The following is a 15,723-nucleotide window of genomic DNA, read 5'->3' as shown; positions in this document are numbered from 1 at the left end:
TTTAGTTGTACTAGAATGTACAAATAAAAAGAGGACAAGGAAAAGAGGCTGTTTATAAGATCCTTTGATTTCAGAAAGATGGGTTGGGAAGACATTCCAGGCAGAGGTATGCCAAGGAGAGAATGCTGTATGATTTCAGAGGAAAGCCATTAGCCTGAGGGGAGATACCTATACAGAGGAAAGAAATTCTGCAGGAAGATGCTCCATCCGTCTGGGGTGCCTGCTCCTAGTCTTACTGGTGACTCAGGGCTCCAAATCCTTTCATCCACACACCTAGCACAGGCTGACTCACATTGCCATGTTTACTATCCATCCTTCTTTCACTCATCTATTTCCCCTGTTCCTTAACCACTTTTTGGAATAGAGCTGGAAACAAACATCATGACCCTCTTCCTCCCACAGCTGACCTGAGATTATCCTCTTGATTAGACTATGAGTTTTCAATGCTTATTAAGTGCCGGGCTCATAGTAGGCAGGTTAAAATTAAGGGGACATTAAACTGGTCTCTTTATAATGAGCAGGACTAATCCCTGGAATTTGAACAGAAAGGGTTTGACTGACATAAGCAAAGTCATGGGTATGGAAAAGTCTGGGATGTTGCCCAATTAGGTTTGAATCAAGCATCTGAACTCTAAGCTAAAGAATTTGGAATATACAGAAGGTTTGATGAATTATTTGCCTTTTCAATGCTTTCATCATTTTGATGTGCTGCATCTAAGTCAGTCAACTCTTATTTATCTGAATATTTAAAAATGGAAAATGTCCTGTCCATAAACTTTCAATCATCCTTTCTCTTTTTGGGCGTGCCATTTAGCCAGATCCCTGCTTGTTAGCATGAAGGGAGAGGGAGAAAGGAATGGAACTAACACTAACGTTCATTTAGTTGCTTCATCCTTAGGTATGTCATAGGCAAAGAGATCAATATTAATTTATTAGAATCAGAATTAAATTGCTTTTAGCCAGAGGCTGTTTTAAGACATGAGCAAAGAGTAGGTTAATTTCATTTTGAAAATAAGTTATAAATATCTAGGCAGCACAAAGTTAGAGTGCACTGCTGAGTGTAAAAATAAGTAACATTCAGAATCAGCTTTATAAAAAAAGTAATGTGACAAATATATCATCATAATATGTTAACCAGTGTCTAAAGTAACTTGCTCCGAACTTTGAAGTGGAAATACAATTGATTAATATAATGGAGTTGTGATATTACATGTGGATTGCATTTCCCCAGAGTACCCTTTTGGCCTGACCAACTCTCAGCATCCGTAATATCATAAATACCATAAAATGTACATACGCTAGAAAATAGTTTCAACTATTTTCTGCCTACCTTCTTACAAAGGAAAATGGAGACTTTTGCTGCCAGAACTTAAAATTATGATGTGCCAACATGAAAACCTCATTATAAAGGCTCAATTGATCTGCATATATCTCCCAAATTTGTTATTATTGCATTTTTGTCCCCGTGGTTGTGTCTCTCTAACTCTCATTAAAAATGAGGTGATTGTTTAATTAAGGTATAATCATTTCCTTATGTGAATTATTCACGCATGATATAATTTTTATCAATACTTGATGGACCTAACCATATGCACAAGGACTAAAAGGTGACTGAGCTAAATGGAAACATTGATAATTTGATTAAGTACTGAGATTTCTTGCTAATTTTTAATAATAAAGCTGTATATAAAATATATATTTTAAAGATTATGTGCCTGGAAAATACTCATATATTTATTTATCATATTAACATGTATTATATTCTAAGAAACATTTTGCTATGACGATAGTGAATAATAAATATCAAATGAAAATGGCACTTTTGTATCTGCCATTTCATTTTATCAGCGCAAAATTAGCAGCCACAATGGAACCACCACCTGGCAGGTATTTTAAACAGTGTGACATTTAAATTCCTTCTGGAATTTGACATGCAAAGGTCATAAGAAAAGATGTGGCGAGAATGGACCATTTATAAGGAAATAACTAAAGCTAAGTGTCTCAATTTGGACAAAATACCAGTCCTTGGGGAGACATCATGTATTCCTAGCAGAGAATGGTGCTGCTTAAATCTATCCTCCAGTACCTTCCCACGTCAAATGTTATCTGGTTTTGGCACTCTGGCTCCTGCCCTGCACACCCTTCCACTTGGCCTATCCTTGTTATGTTATTTTTGGATCATCACCAGCTTTCTCCTTAAAACTGTTGCTGAAACCACTGGAAGAGCTCAGTGAAATCACCCATCGTGCATTAACACAAGCAACCTAGAAGTGATGGTGTGTGCCTGCGGAGACATGCCTCTGCAAGCCATCCCCTCTCTGGGGCCCCGCTCAGAGTGTGTTGAGGGCAATAAATGCCTTTTTAAACTGCCATTGAAAATCTTCAAGTGTTCTAGGCAGGCTGAACTAACCAGTCCTCCCTTACATACATCCTCAACCGCACTTCGTTCACCCCTTGATTCGAGTATTCCTCAGAGCTAGCTGTTTCCACATCTGCTCTCCCTCACCAGATTGCCAGCTCCTTGAGGGCAGGGACTATGCATTCCCTGTCCTTGTAACCCTGCATCTAGCACAATACTGAGAAGACAGACTTTCAATAAATATCTGTTGTGTCAATGAATAAGTATAGTCTTGGAGTCAAGCGTATCTGGAATCCAATCCTAGCTTTATCTACCATGCGATTTGGGGTGCATTTCTTAACCTTTCTGAGCCTTTGTTTCCCAAAAGCAGGTTACAGTAGCCAGTTCACAAAGAGGTGGGAGGCTGATATTGAGTAACGTGTGAAAAACAGATTTTAGGTTGTAAGTGCTCTCTGGTTGTTAGTCCATTGTGATATTTTGCTGTGTATCAACTGTGCACCGGTCAGACTGTGCTAGGCGTTGGTGCTACAGAGATGAAGATAGATTTTTCTTCTCAGGATCTCAATAGTCTAATGTGATTTTTTTCCATGTTAATTTGGCTTTGGGGGGCTATCAGGCTTTTAAACTTAAGTAGATCAATCATTAAATGTATTGGTTGGTTTCTAACCCCCTGTTTCTTCTGAGTGAATTCCCTTACCCTCTGAATGAGAGAGTGCCCTGTTCCACATTGCTTCTATTCATGGTACACTGCCAGCAGTTTTACAACTCTTTCTTCTCTGTGGCGTTGTTATACTCAATAATATTTCAAAATTATGGAGGTCATGATGTTATATCCCACCAGAATAAAAATCAAGAAAGCCTCCCATCTTAAAATTACAATGTAACATATTTTGTTATTACAATTGAGTATTCTTTTTAAAATGTTTTATTTTAGGTTTGGGGCTACATGTGATGGTCTGATAACTATTTTTGGTGAGGAAAGACAACTGAAGTCAACCACAGGGAGAGTGAATTCAGATGTTTTCTGGGGGCACTTAAAAGTGTGTTCGATGGGACTCTGTGTTCACTATCAGAAGTGAGCTAATTAGAAAACTGTAAAGACTTGTTGGAACAATGAACTCCTTTCCAAACATTCTTCAAAGACACCTTAAGAGAGAGGGAAGGAAAGTGGTACCTTGAAGAGGGTCCTCAGTGCCAGTTGCCGATTGCTTGTGTTGCTAGTGTATGGAAAATTCCAGCACATAAATAATTTTTTTTAAAATTTACCATTGATTTAAAAACACATAGTTAATATTTAACAATGTTAGGGTGAAAAATAGTTTTCTTCCTGATGTATATTGCCTGCTAAATGGTAGGAAGATTGTGTGTGTGCATGTGTGCACATGAGTATGTGTGTATACAGGCATGCAGTGGTTATAGATTCACCATCTTTAAGTCCAAAAGAGAAGACATTTAGAGTATTGGCTTTAAATGTTTTTAAATTAGGTGCTGTTTAGAAATGAACGATGACATGTGCCATTGATCAGTGACTCCCTTTAACTAGTACAGAAGTTGATTTTGTTTTCTTAAATCAAATATTTTAGGTTCCTGCTATGGGCAAAACATGCTGGGGGATGAGGTGGCTGGATCCTTGACTCTTAGACCTTTAAAGATCTTCAGGAATCTCCCTAAATCTAGCCAATTTTGTTTCCATTAAAAGTAACCTGGATCTTTTCAACTTCTACTAAATATTGAACCTCTCAAGCTTAGTTCTAGTCCCGGCTCTCTTCTCCTCCTCTCTCAAGATTTCCATTACTGTCTAAATGCCTCTGTCTCCCACAGGTGTATCTAGCCCACTCTTCTGCTTTGTGCTCTAGACTTATAGCCCACATTAAATCTCTACTTGGGTATAGACAGTACCCCAAATTTAGCATGTTCAGCTGGATAGATGTTACCACCATCCATCCAATTCCATGACACTTCTAATCCCTCCATTCTCTATATCTGGTCTAGCACTAAGTTACACTGATTTTATTCATTAGCTATCTTTTAAATCCACACACTTCTCTCGTTTTTCATAACCACCACCCTTGTCTAAGCATGATCTCTGGCTTGCATGACTGCAATAGGCTTCTCGTTGACTGGCTCCTCTCCAGCGTTCTCTTTCAAAATGTGAATCTGATCAGGTCACCCCCTTTACACAGGACCATTCAGTTCTCCTCATTGCTCTTAGCAAATATCCAGAATCCTCAGTGTGGCCTCCAAGACCTGCCTGGCTCCCTCGGCTGTATGTGTTTCTGCCACAGGGCCTGGAACATTCTTCATGTGACTTCTTCATACAGTTAATTTCTGACTGCTTTTTAGATCATACCTGAAAAGAAACTCCCATGGGAAAGCTTCCCCTATCGCTTAAACTATCGTAGTACGTGATGCTTGTCCTTCTTAACATTTAGCATAACTTGCAGCTGTATATTTACTTGTGTGATTATTGATCAATGTTCACTCCCCACAGGACTGTAAGGCCCATAAGAATAAGGGTGGTGTCTGTTTTGCTCTCCAGTGTATTCCTAGTTGGAGAGGTGAGGAGGGGCTTTGTCCTGAAGGACCTCCAAAGCAAAGTTAGGCTGTGTGATTGGATATACACTCTGGGAAAATCATCTTGGATGAGGTATAGAGAAAGCGAGACAAATACTCCCAGTGCAGAAATAAGGCAGAGTCCCAGTAACTGCAGGTCATTACCATTCTTTATTCTACTTATCCTTTCCCTCCTCTCTAATCCAGTGAGGAGCCTTACTCACAGACCCTCTCAGACAAATGCTTGATTGTCATCTGTTTATTTATTTGAACAATATGGATTAAGTTCCTAAGTACACTCTTGATACTAGGAATAATAAAATGATAAATGGTCTAGGCTCAAATGCATATCTCCAACCTGCATCTCCGACTCTAATGGGAGAGACTGTTCAATAAACAGAGGGTATAATTCAATGTGGAAGGTGCTACAATGGGAGTTTGAATGAAGTTCTAGAAGTCAAAGGAGGTTATGACTAAAACATGCCCTTGGAAGAGCCAGAAAAATGCCTCAAAGGAGGTAGTTTTGTACTGGTAGAAATGGTAGAGTTTTGTCCAATAGAGACAGGTGTGGGGGCATTTTAAGTGGCTGGGACAGAATGTGCAGAGGCTCAGATCTATGAAAGGACTTGGCCTATTGTGGAAGGGCTTTATCCTAGATGTGTGGGGTTGGGGCTAGGGAAGGTGTTAGGAAGACAGGAAGAGAGAGAGGTATGTTGAGGTCATATTGTAAAAGGCCAGGTGTTCTGAACTCAGAAATATGAATATCATACTCTGGGCTGCCAGCAGTCACTGGACCACTCTCAGTGTCTCTGGATTAAAAACCAGAGGAAATAATTTACATTAAATGTCAAATGGTTTATTAGCAGTGACTAAGCCAGTGAGAGTAATCATCATCTGAACCCAAGAAACACGAGAGGCCTGCCCCAGAAGACCCGTCTGTGAGCCTGGCCACACCCTTGTGCAGACACTGCCATGACAACTGTCTGGATTTGTGTTTTGCAGTTCCATGGAAAATGGGAGACCACCTGATCCTGCCGACTGGGCCGTGATGGATGTCGTCAATTATTTCAGAACCGTGGGATTTGAGGAGCAAGCTAGTGCTTTTCAGGAACAGGTAACTTGGTCTAGAGAAAGACGGGATGAACATGTGATGAACCCATGGTTACCTCCCTTCCTGACCGTGGGCATAAGGGAGTGAGGAGGAAGAGGACCAAACAGCAGGGAGGAATCAGTGAGGCTCTGAGAAACTGAGGGGAAGGCGAATGGATGTTCCAGGTGAATTATCCCTTTGTGCAAGGGGAAAACTCAAAGCCGGAGACAGTGGCAACTGTGGAGAAGAAGGCTAAAGCTCATTTACGTCTGTGTCTTCTGAAAGACTGATCATACTGAGGGGTGGAGTGAATCAGCCCTACCTTCAATGAAAACACACTAGAAAGCAGAAAACAGAAAAGAAAGGAAAAGCAGGGACAAACCTGACCAAGAGACATGCACCACCTTCTACTACTGGCCTCAGCACCCAATGAACTATTAAGCCCTTTGCAATTTGCTTTCTGGGTGCTTAGCAAGGTAGACTGGAAAAAGCATAGGATTGATAGTCGAATCCTGGTTCTTCTATCTCTATGTGACCCTAGGCACATTACTATGTCTCTCTGAGTCTTGGTTTCACATTTATAATATCAGACTGTCAATAACTCTATAGGGATGTTGTTGTGAGGATTAGCGGCCAATATATGCACAGTGCCTAGGATGGGTTCTGGCATAGTGTTGATGCTCAAAAAATGGGATTTCCTTTCCCTCAGGTCCAGGGTTGGTATCAGAAAGAGGGAGGAAGGGGCAGAAGTCCGTCCCAATTGTCTAGGTGATTCTTAGCTCCATGTTGCAGGCTGCACCAGGTCTGCAGGGGTGGTCCTCAAGGGGCTTTGACCTGAGGAGGCAAGTGGAGGCAGCACAGTGTGGTTCACACGAGGCTAGTTCTGTGGGGTAAACACAGAATTCCTATTCCTCCATCAATGAAGGCTGCAGTTTTCTAAGCATTACATTTTCTTTTCTAATATAATATTGTAGGGAGAATTAAAAACTGAAAAATCCCTTCAGCCATTGTTTATTCTCTCAAACTGTTAGCTGTATGGCCTGAGTTTGGACAAGGTAAACTTTTCTAATATTGCACACACCAATTTCTAGATTTCCTTCAACCCATATTTACTTCAGACTTGATCTTTGTACATATGTATTTTTTTTCTAATTTGGAAAACTTGCTAAAATAGCAGCTTAAATTACTTCACACTCACCAGAAGAGCTAAAATGAGAAAGGTTGATAACATTAAATGTTCATGAGGATGTGGAGCAACTGAAACTCCTTCATTGTTGGTGACAATGTGAAATAAACATTCAGACATCTATCCCATGATGCAGCAGTTTCACTCCTGGGTATTTACCCAAGGGAAATGAAAACACATGTCTGTAAAAAGATTTGTGCAAAATTGTTCTTACTAACTTTATCTCAATGGTCAAAAATTTGAAGCCTAGGTGTACATCAATGGGGGAATGAATATACAAACTGTGGTATATTCATGTAATGGAATACTCCACAGTAATAAAAAGGAATGGACTATGTACAACCATTTGCCTGAGTCTCAAAAACGTATTACCGATTGAGAGAAACCTTACATAACTGATTTCATACTGAATGGTTCCATTTAGATAAGGTTCCAGAACAGGAACATGAATCACTAGTAAAAAACAATCAGAACAGTGGTTGCCTCTGGCTGGGTGGGGATGGAGAATGACTGGGAAGGAGTATGAGGGAACTTTCTGGGTGATGGTAACATTCTGTATCTTGATACAGGCTTGGGTTCAGGTATGCATGGGTCACTGCTTGCTTATACACAGGCATATGCAAATGATTCAGATTTGTGCATTATAGAACATATAAATTTTACTTCAAAAAGAAAAGAACTATGAAAAACACCTAAACAGTGGTATAAAAACAGAAGTATTTGGGGGAAAGTATACTGATATATACAACTCAATTTAAAATGCATTGAAAATATGCATTGGCCATTAAATAGAAGGGTGACCATGTGGACATATTTGTGGTAAAGCAAGTACAGAAAATGTTAATTGTAACATCTAGGTGTTCAGAATATGGGTATTTACTATAAAACTCTGATGAGTTTTCTTAATGTTTGAAAAACTTTTATGAATTGTGATGGAAAAATACTGCTCAGGTTGGAAAGTGGAAGGCTGCTGATCAGTTGGAACATATTTTGTTTTTCACTGGTACAATGTCCATTTGTGTCACTGCAATTGAATGGCACTCTTCTAAAATTAAATTTAAGTAGTATTGTAAATGGTTAACAAAAAAAAAATACTTAGCTAAAAGGTCTCTTGGCCAGATTCCCAGCTGACCAAAAGCCCTTTGCAGGTTGAGCTTTTGCTCAGACTCCTTGGAGGCAGACATCCCAGACTGGGGGCACACGATGCTCTCTGGACCTTCCAGGTTCTGTGAGGTACCTCAGAAATGGGACTGCCAACTCTGAGCCTGGCCCACGAGCAGGCCCCTTCTCCCATGGATGATCTCATTCTGTCCCCATGGACACTGGGAACCATAACGGGAATAAACTCTTCTAAAGCATTTCATTCAGAAATCCTTCAAGGGAGAAGTGAGCATCGTCTTGCTGCTATGTTCAACCTGCCAACTCGGAAGCCCAAGAAATGAATTCTCAAAGGATCAGAGTTTTGCAAGCATGGTCCAGAAGCTTGAGTTTCTTCCTTATCATGGAAGGGTGATTGGGTCGGGGAAGAGTCTGCCTTGAATTAGTCTCTGGCAGTGATTCAAATCTCATTTCTCCTTTTCCATTAAAGGAGGTGGAGGGCAGGGAGGGAATCACTGGCCAGGCTTAGGCTGGTAAGATAAGTCACTGCTATGATATTCATGAGGACTGAGAATTGGATCCTCTACCATGTTAACCTACTCTTTCATCAACACACTACAGAGGCCATCAACATTTTACCTCTGGGGTCTTCCTGGCAATGAACCTAGTTGGTTAGCACCCACTCATCATCCTGATGAGAAGATGCAGGCCGTCTCCAACCCAAGCACGTGGCCCTTCCAAGACACATGCAGGTACATGCAAGGTCACAGCAGCTGAGAAACAGAACAGCTGCCTCCTTAAACTCTCCTCAGGAAAGCTTTGCCCTTCCACTTGACAGAATCAGGGCAGGGATGGAGAGCATCCCCTAAACCACTTTTGAAAAGGGCAAGTCCAGAAAGGGCAGCATGGTTGCCAGTGATGTGGGGAGCTTATTGTTTCATGGCTGACTACTATGGGCTGAAAGTTTATGTCCCCCCAAAACTCTTACGTTGAAAACCTAACCCACAGTGAGGATATTCGGAGGTGGGATCTTTGGGAAGTAATTAGGTTTAGATGAGTTCATGAGGATGGAGCCCCCATGATGAGATCAATGCTCTTATAAGAAGAGGACAAGACCCCAGAGAGCTTACTCTTGGGTGTAAGGATACAGCAAGAAGACAGCCTTCTACAAGTCAGGAAGAGAGCCCTCACCAAGAACCCAACCATGTTGGCACCCTGGTCTTGGACCTCCAGCTTCTAGAACTGTGAGAAATATCTGTTGTTTATGCTGCCCAATCTACAGTATCTTGTCCTAGCAGCCTGAACGGACTAAAATACTGATATTGATGGCAAACAAGTCCGCCATCATATGGCCTGACTTCCAGGAGATTATCTATCTTTGTGGTATGGTCTCATAGCACAGTATTGGAAACTGTATGGCTGTGGCAACTAGACTCGGATGTGGCTTTCTAGCAGCATGACCTCTTGGAAGATGTCAGACCATTGAGCAAGATTTCTCAAAGGGCAAGATTTGTCCTGTGTTCCTGTGGTATGGAGAAGCAGCTGGATTAAGGTGGTGGTCTTTGCCTAACCTCCTTTTTCCTGTGCAGGCACCCCACTGTCAAAGAACAATGATCATCGTTAAGTTTTCCTCTGCTTCAATTATCTTCATCAAATTTTCTTCTGGCAATCCTCTTTTGAGTTTTCTGTGTTAGTCACAATTACAAGTCAAAAGAATCATCAAGAGTTAAGGCCTAAGTCCCTGCCTAGCCCATCACGAATAACCCAGTGTCAACAGCATGTATGTTTTGGACAGCGATGTCGATGTCACTACTCCTTGGGTTGGCATGAGGTCTGTGTCATCAGGGTTGCAGTTTCTCACCACATAGGGAGTCTGGCCCACTGGACTCATTCAGCTAGCACTCCAAAGGGTTCACTGACCTATGAAAGCAGGAGGCAGTGGGAGCCCTGGAGAAGGCAGTGATTACAGCCTTGTTAGTACCATCTCTCTTTCCCACAGACACTGTGGTATGGTGGCTATTTTCCCAAGTGCCTTCTAGCAGGCAAACATTTTGGGCTGTGGTGAAGGAAATGAATGAAAGTCATGACTTCTGATATGTTTTCTTCCAGTTTACTCATGGTTACTGAATGGTCCTGGAGAATCTGCCCTTCTAGGACTCAGATTTCTATAACGTTAATACTGAGTTAAACAAACAGAATACTGTTCAATCTCCTGCTTTAAGAGTCAAAACATGTCATCTTAAAACTGGTCCTCAAGAAGTATGCTTTCAGTGCACAACACAGGGCACAAAACCACTTGAGACACAGTTGAACTTTTGTGAATAGGTTTTTTGTTTTTAATGACACTTGTCCATGGGTATGGACTGCTTAGCTTTCCAGAGTCAAAGGCACCTCAAGAATTTTACTTTGATAAAAGCTTTGGTTTTTAAGCGACTATTTTGACTAATCTTGTTCAAAAGCATCCCTCCCTTCCTCACAGAGAACATTTAGGATAAGGTTTGCTTTGTCAAACTCTGAAGGCTAAATGAGCAGTATTCTCTGTTATAAAGCCAACTATGGGCAGTGCTTTTAGTTGCCATCTAAGGAACTCTGGCAATCTAGTACAGTAACTTCACCACTCAAATTGGACCCTAATTGCAAGTCACAAAGACAGCTCTGCCTGTTGTGGTATAGTCACTTCATTTCTATGTCTTTGTCTGTTTGACTCACATACTTAGAATATATAAGAAGAAGATGGAAGACAGAGATCTGCCAATCAATGTCATATAGTTCATATTTTTCAGATTTCTCAAACTTACAAGCAACATTCGTGATTTTATTTCGAGAACAATATGTATCTCTGAAATAATCATGACAAAATAATATGCAACTCAAGGTGACAAATTAATTTTACTCTATTATCTCTTCATTTTTCTCAAACCATATGAATAAGAATAGTATCTATACTCTGAAATGCCCAACTGGTTGCTTAAGTCATTCATTTGAAATGCAAAGATTGACATCTCTTTACAGATGGCTTATTGCTAACTTTTGATAAGTTTCTGAAGTCACTGACTTAATAAAAAATAAATGAAATTTCTTATGGCTACATATTGCCAAGTAATACTAACTACCTCAAAATGGAATCATAGGGTGGAGAGGCCAATCAGAGCAACCCTGAGCATAGTGTTCTAATCACGGCCAAATTGAATTCAGTTGTAGTGATTCCAAATGGAGATTTCTAATTAGAACAGAGACAAATTCAGGTTTTGTGGAGCCCAAAGTTTATACAATTATAACAGCCCTCGGTGAAAAAAAAAATTACAAAATTGTGGATACAAACTTGTTAAGGTGAAACTTAAACATCATTACCTTTCATGGCAAATCTGGCTTTGAATTAGACCAGTTAAAACCTCACAAATTGAGAATAACTTGATTTACTTCATCAGCATCTAATCATACCAAGTATTGAAAGTATTTGAGGTGCTTTGATGCCTGATAATTTTTAACAGTTAGAGGCTACTGAAATGCTTAAAATATTTTATAGCATAATGAACAGGGGAAGTGGCAACTCAATCTCTGCTGATGTGTCCTTTCAGCCCATGAAAATTTAGAAAAGAGGTGAAATCACAAGTAAGTTGGTAGTGCTAATAATAAGAAAGTAGCCAAGAAAATTGAAAATTGATAAGGAAAAAACTTGAAGTTTTTAAACTTTTATTTTAGATTCATGGGTACATGTGCAGGTTTGTTATACAGGTAAATTGTGTGTCACAGGGGTTTGGTGTACAGATTTTTTCATCACCCAAGTAATAACCATAGTATCCGATAGGCAGCTTTTCAGTCTTTACCCTCCTCCCACCCTCCACCCTCAAGTAGGCCCCAGTGTCTATTGTTCCTTTCTTCATGTCCATATGTGCTCAATGTTTAGCTCCCACTTATGAGAATGTAAGGTATTTGGTTTTCTGTTCCTGCATTAGTTCACATAGGATAATGACCTCCAGCTCCATCCATGTTGCTGCACAGCACATGATCTTATTCTTTTTTAATGGCTATGTAGTATTCCATGGTGTATATGTGCCACATTTTCTTTATCCAGTCTACTGTTGATGGGCACTTAGGTTGGTTTCATATCTTTCCTATTGTAAATAGTGCTGCAGTGAACATACAGACGCAAGTGTCTTTATGGTAGAACAACTTATATTCTTTTGGGAATATACTCAGTAATGGGATTGCCAGGTTGAATGGTAGTTCTATTTTAAGTTCTTTGAGAAATCACCAAACTGCTCTCCACAATGTCTGAACTAATTTACATTCCCACCACTACTGCTGTATAAGTATTACCTTTTCTCAGCAACCTCACCAGCATCTATTTTCATTATTTTTTAATAGTAGCCATTCTGACTAGTGCAAGATGGTGTCTCATTGTTTTGATTTGTATTTATCTAATGATTAATGATGTTGAGCATTTTTTCATATGCTTATTAGCCATATGTATGACTTCTTTTGAGACGTGTCTGTTCATGTCCTTTGCACAATATGTAATGGGTTGTTTTTTTGCTTGTTAATTTGTTTAAGTTTCTTACAGATTCTGGATATTAAACCTTTGTTGGACGCATAGTTTACAAATTTTTCTCCCGTTTTGTAGTAGTCTATTTGCCCTGTTGATAGTTCTTTTGCTATGCAGTAACTCTTCAGTTTAATTAGGTCCTATTTGTCAATTTTTCTTTTTGTTGCAATTGCTTTTGGCATCTATATCATGAAATCTTTGCCAGGGCCTGTGTCCAGAATGGTATTTCCTAGTTTATCTTCCAGGGGTTTTATACTTTTAGGCTTTACATTTAAGTCTGTAAGCCATCTTGAATTGATTTTTATATATGGTGTAAGTAATGGGTCCAGTTTCAATCTTCTGCATATGGCTAGCCAGTTATCCCAGCACCATTTGTTGAATAGGAAGTCCTTTCCCCATCGCTTGTTTTTGTCGACTTCGTCAAAGCTCAGATGGTTATAGATGTACAGCTTTATTTCTGTACTCTCTAGTCTGTTACATCAGTCTATGTGTACCATGCTATTTTGGTTACTGTAGCCTTGTAGTACAGTTTGATGTCAGGCAATGTGATTCCTCCAGATTCTTTTTGCTTAGGATTCCCTTGGCTATTTGGGCTCTTTTTTGGTTCCATGTGAACATTAGAATAGTTTTCTCTGTTCTGTGAAGAATGTCATTGGTGGTTTGATAGAAATAGCATTGAATCTGTAAATTGCTTTGGGCAGTATGGCCATTTTAATGATATTGATTCTTTTTATCCAAGAGCATGGAATGTTGTTCCATTTGTTTGTGTCATCTCCGATTTCTTTGAGTAGTGTTTTGTAATTCTTATTATAAAGATCTTTCACCTCCCCAGTTAGCTGTATCTCTAGGTATTTTATCCTTTTTGTGGCAATTGTGAATGGAATTGCATTCCTGATTTGGCTGTCAGCTTAGGTGCTGTTAATGTATGGTTGTTGTTAGGAATGCTACTGATTTTTGCACATTGATTTTGTATACTGAAACTTTGTTGAAGTTGCTCATCAACTCAAGCAGCTTCTGGTCAGAGACTATGGGGTTTGCTAGGTATAGAATCATACCATCTACAAACAAGAATAGTTTGACTTCCTTTCTTCTTATTTGGATGCCTTTTATTTCTTTCTCTTGCCTGATTGTACTGGATAGGACTTCCAGTACTATGTTGGATAGTAGTAGTGAGAGCAGGCATCCTTGTCTTCTTCTGGTTCTCAAGGGGAATGCTTCCAGCTTTTATCCATTCAGTATAATGCTGACTGTGGGTTTCTCGTGTCAATAATAAGATGGCACTTATTATTTTGAGGTATTTACCTTTGATGCCTAGTTTGTTAATGATTTTTAACATGAAGGGATGTTGAATTTTATTGAAAGTCTTCTCTGCATCTATTGGGATGATCTTGTGGTTTGGGGTTTTAGTTTCGTTTATGTGATGAATCACATGTATTGATTTGCATATGTTGAACCAACCTTGCTTCCCAGGGATAAAGCCTACTTGATTATGGTGGATTAGCTTTTTGATATGCTGCTGGATTCCTTTGCTAGCATTTTGTTGAGGATGTTTGCACCTATGTTCATCAAGGATATTGGCCTGAAGTTTTCTTTTTTGTTGTTGTATCTCTGCCAGCTTCTGGTATCAAAATGATTCTGGCCTCATAGAATGAGTTAAGGAGGAGTCCCTCCTCCTAAATTTTTGGGAATAGTTTCAGTAGGAATGGTACCAACTCTTATTTATACATCTGGTAGAATTCGGCTATAAATCCATCTGGTCCTGGGCTGCTTCTGGTTGGTAGGCTTTTTATTACTGATTCAATTTCAGAACTCATTATTGGTTTGTTTAGGGCTTCAGTTTCTTCCTTCTTCAATCTTGGGAGGCTATGTTTCCAGGAATTTATCCATTTCAACTAGATTTTCTAGTTTGTATGCATAGAGGTGTTTGTAATAGTCTCTGAGGGTTTTTTAAAAAATATTTTTATGGGGTTGATGGTAATGTCCCCTTTGTCATTTCTGATCGTGTTTATTTGGATATTCATTCCTTTCTTATTTGTTAGTCTAGCTAATGGTCTATATATGTCATTTATTCTTTCAAAGGACCAACCCCTCGATTTGTTAATCTTTTGTATGGTTTTTTGTGTCTCAGTTTCATTCGGTTCAGCTCAGATTTTAGTTATTTCTTGTCTTCTGGTAGCCTTGGGGTTGGTTTACTCTTGTTTTTCTAGTTCCTCTATGTGTACTGTTAGGTTGTTAATTTGAGAGCTTTGTAACTTTTGGATGTGGGCACTTAGCAGCATAACATTTCCTCTTAACACTGCTTTAGGTGTGTCCCAGAGATTCTGGTGTGTTGTATTTTTGTTCTCATTAGTTTCAGATAATTTCTTGATTTCTGCTTTAATCTCATTGTTTACTCAAAACTCATTCAGAAGCAGGTTGTTTAATTTCCTGTACAGTTTTAAGTGACCTTCTTCTTATTGATTTGTATTTTTATTGTGCTGTGGTTTGAGAGTAGAGTTGGTATAATTTCCTCTTTTTTGAATTTGCTGAGAATTGTTTTATGGCCAATTGTGTGGTCAGTTTTAGAGTATGTCGTATATGCAGATGAGAAGAATATTTATTCTGCCATTTTGGAGGTGGAGAGTTCTGTAGATGTCTTTTAGGTCCATTTAGTCAAGTATTAAGTTCAAGTCCTGAATATCTTAGTTGTCTGCCTTAATGGTCTGTCTAAACTGGCAGTGGGATATTGAAGTCTCCCGCTATTATTTTGTAGTCATCCAAGTCTCCTAGGTCTCTAAGAACTCATCTTATGAATCTGGATGCTCCTGTTTAGGGTGCATATATACTTAGGATAGTTACATCTTGTTGAATTGAACCCATTACCATCATATAATGCGCTTCTTTGTCATTTT

At 39.4% G+C, this 15,723-nt stretch overlaps 1 protein-coding gene across 6 annotated transcripts in view; it reads left to right on the top strand.

The window, feature by feature from the left end:
- SAMD13 (sterile alpha motif domain containing 13) overlaps positions 1-15,723 on the top strand; it is a 49,308-nt gene that overhangs the window by 18,107 nt on the left and 15,478 nt on the right. For all 6 annotated transcript variants that reach the window (XM_011956125.1, XM_011956131.1, XM_011956127.1 and 3 more), the window contains exon 3: positions 5,915-6,026. In XM_011956125.1, the coding sequence (XP_011811515.1) occupies positions 5,915-6,026 (112 nt within the window). The remainder of the gene's footprint in view (positions 1-5,914; positions 6,027-15,723) is intronic.

Source organism: Colobus angolensis, unplaced genomic scaffold (assembly GCF_000951035.1).
Source record: "Colobus angolensis palliatus isolate OR3802 unplaced genomic scaffold, Cang.pa_1.0 Scaffold41, whole genome shotgun sequence".
In the NCBI taxonomy this organism is placed as follows: Eukaryota; Metazoa; Chordata; class Mammalia; order Primates; family Cercopithecidae; genus Colobus; species Colobus angolensis.
This window is presented reverse-complemented; position numbering and strand designations above follow the sequence as displayed.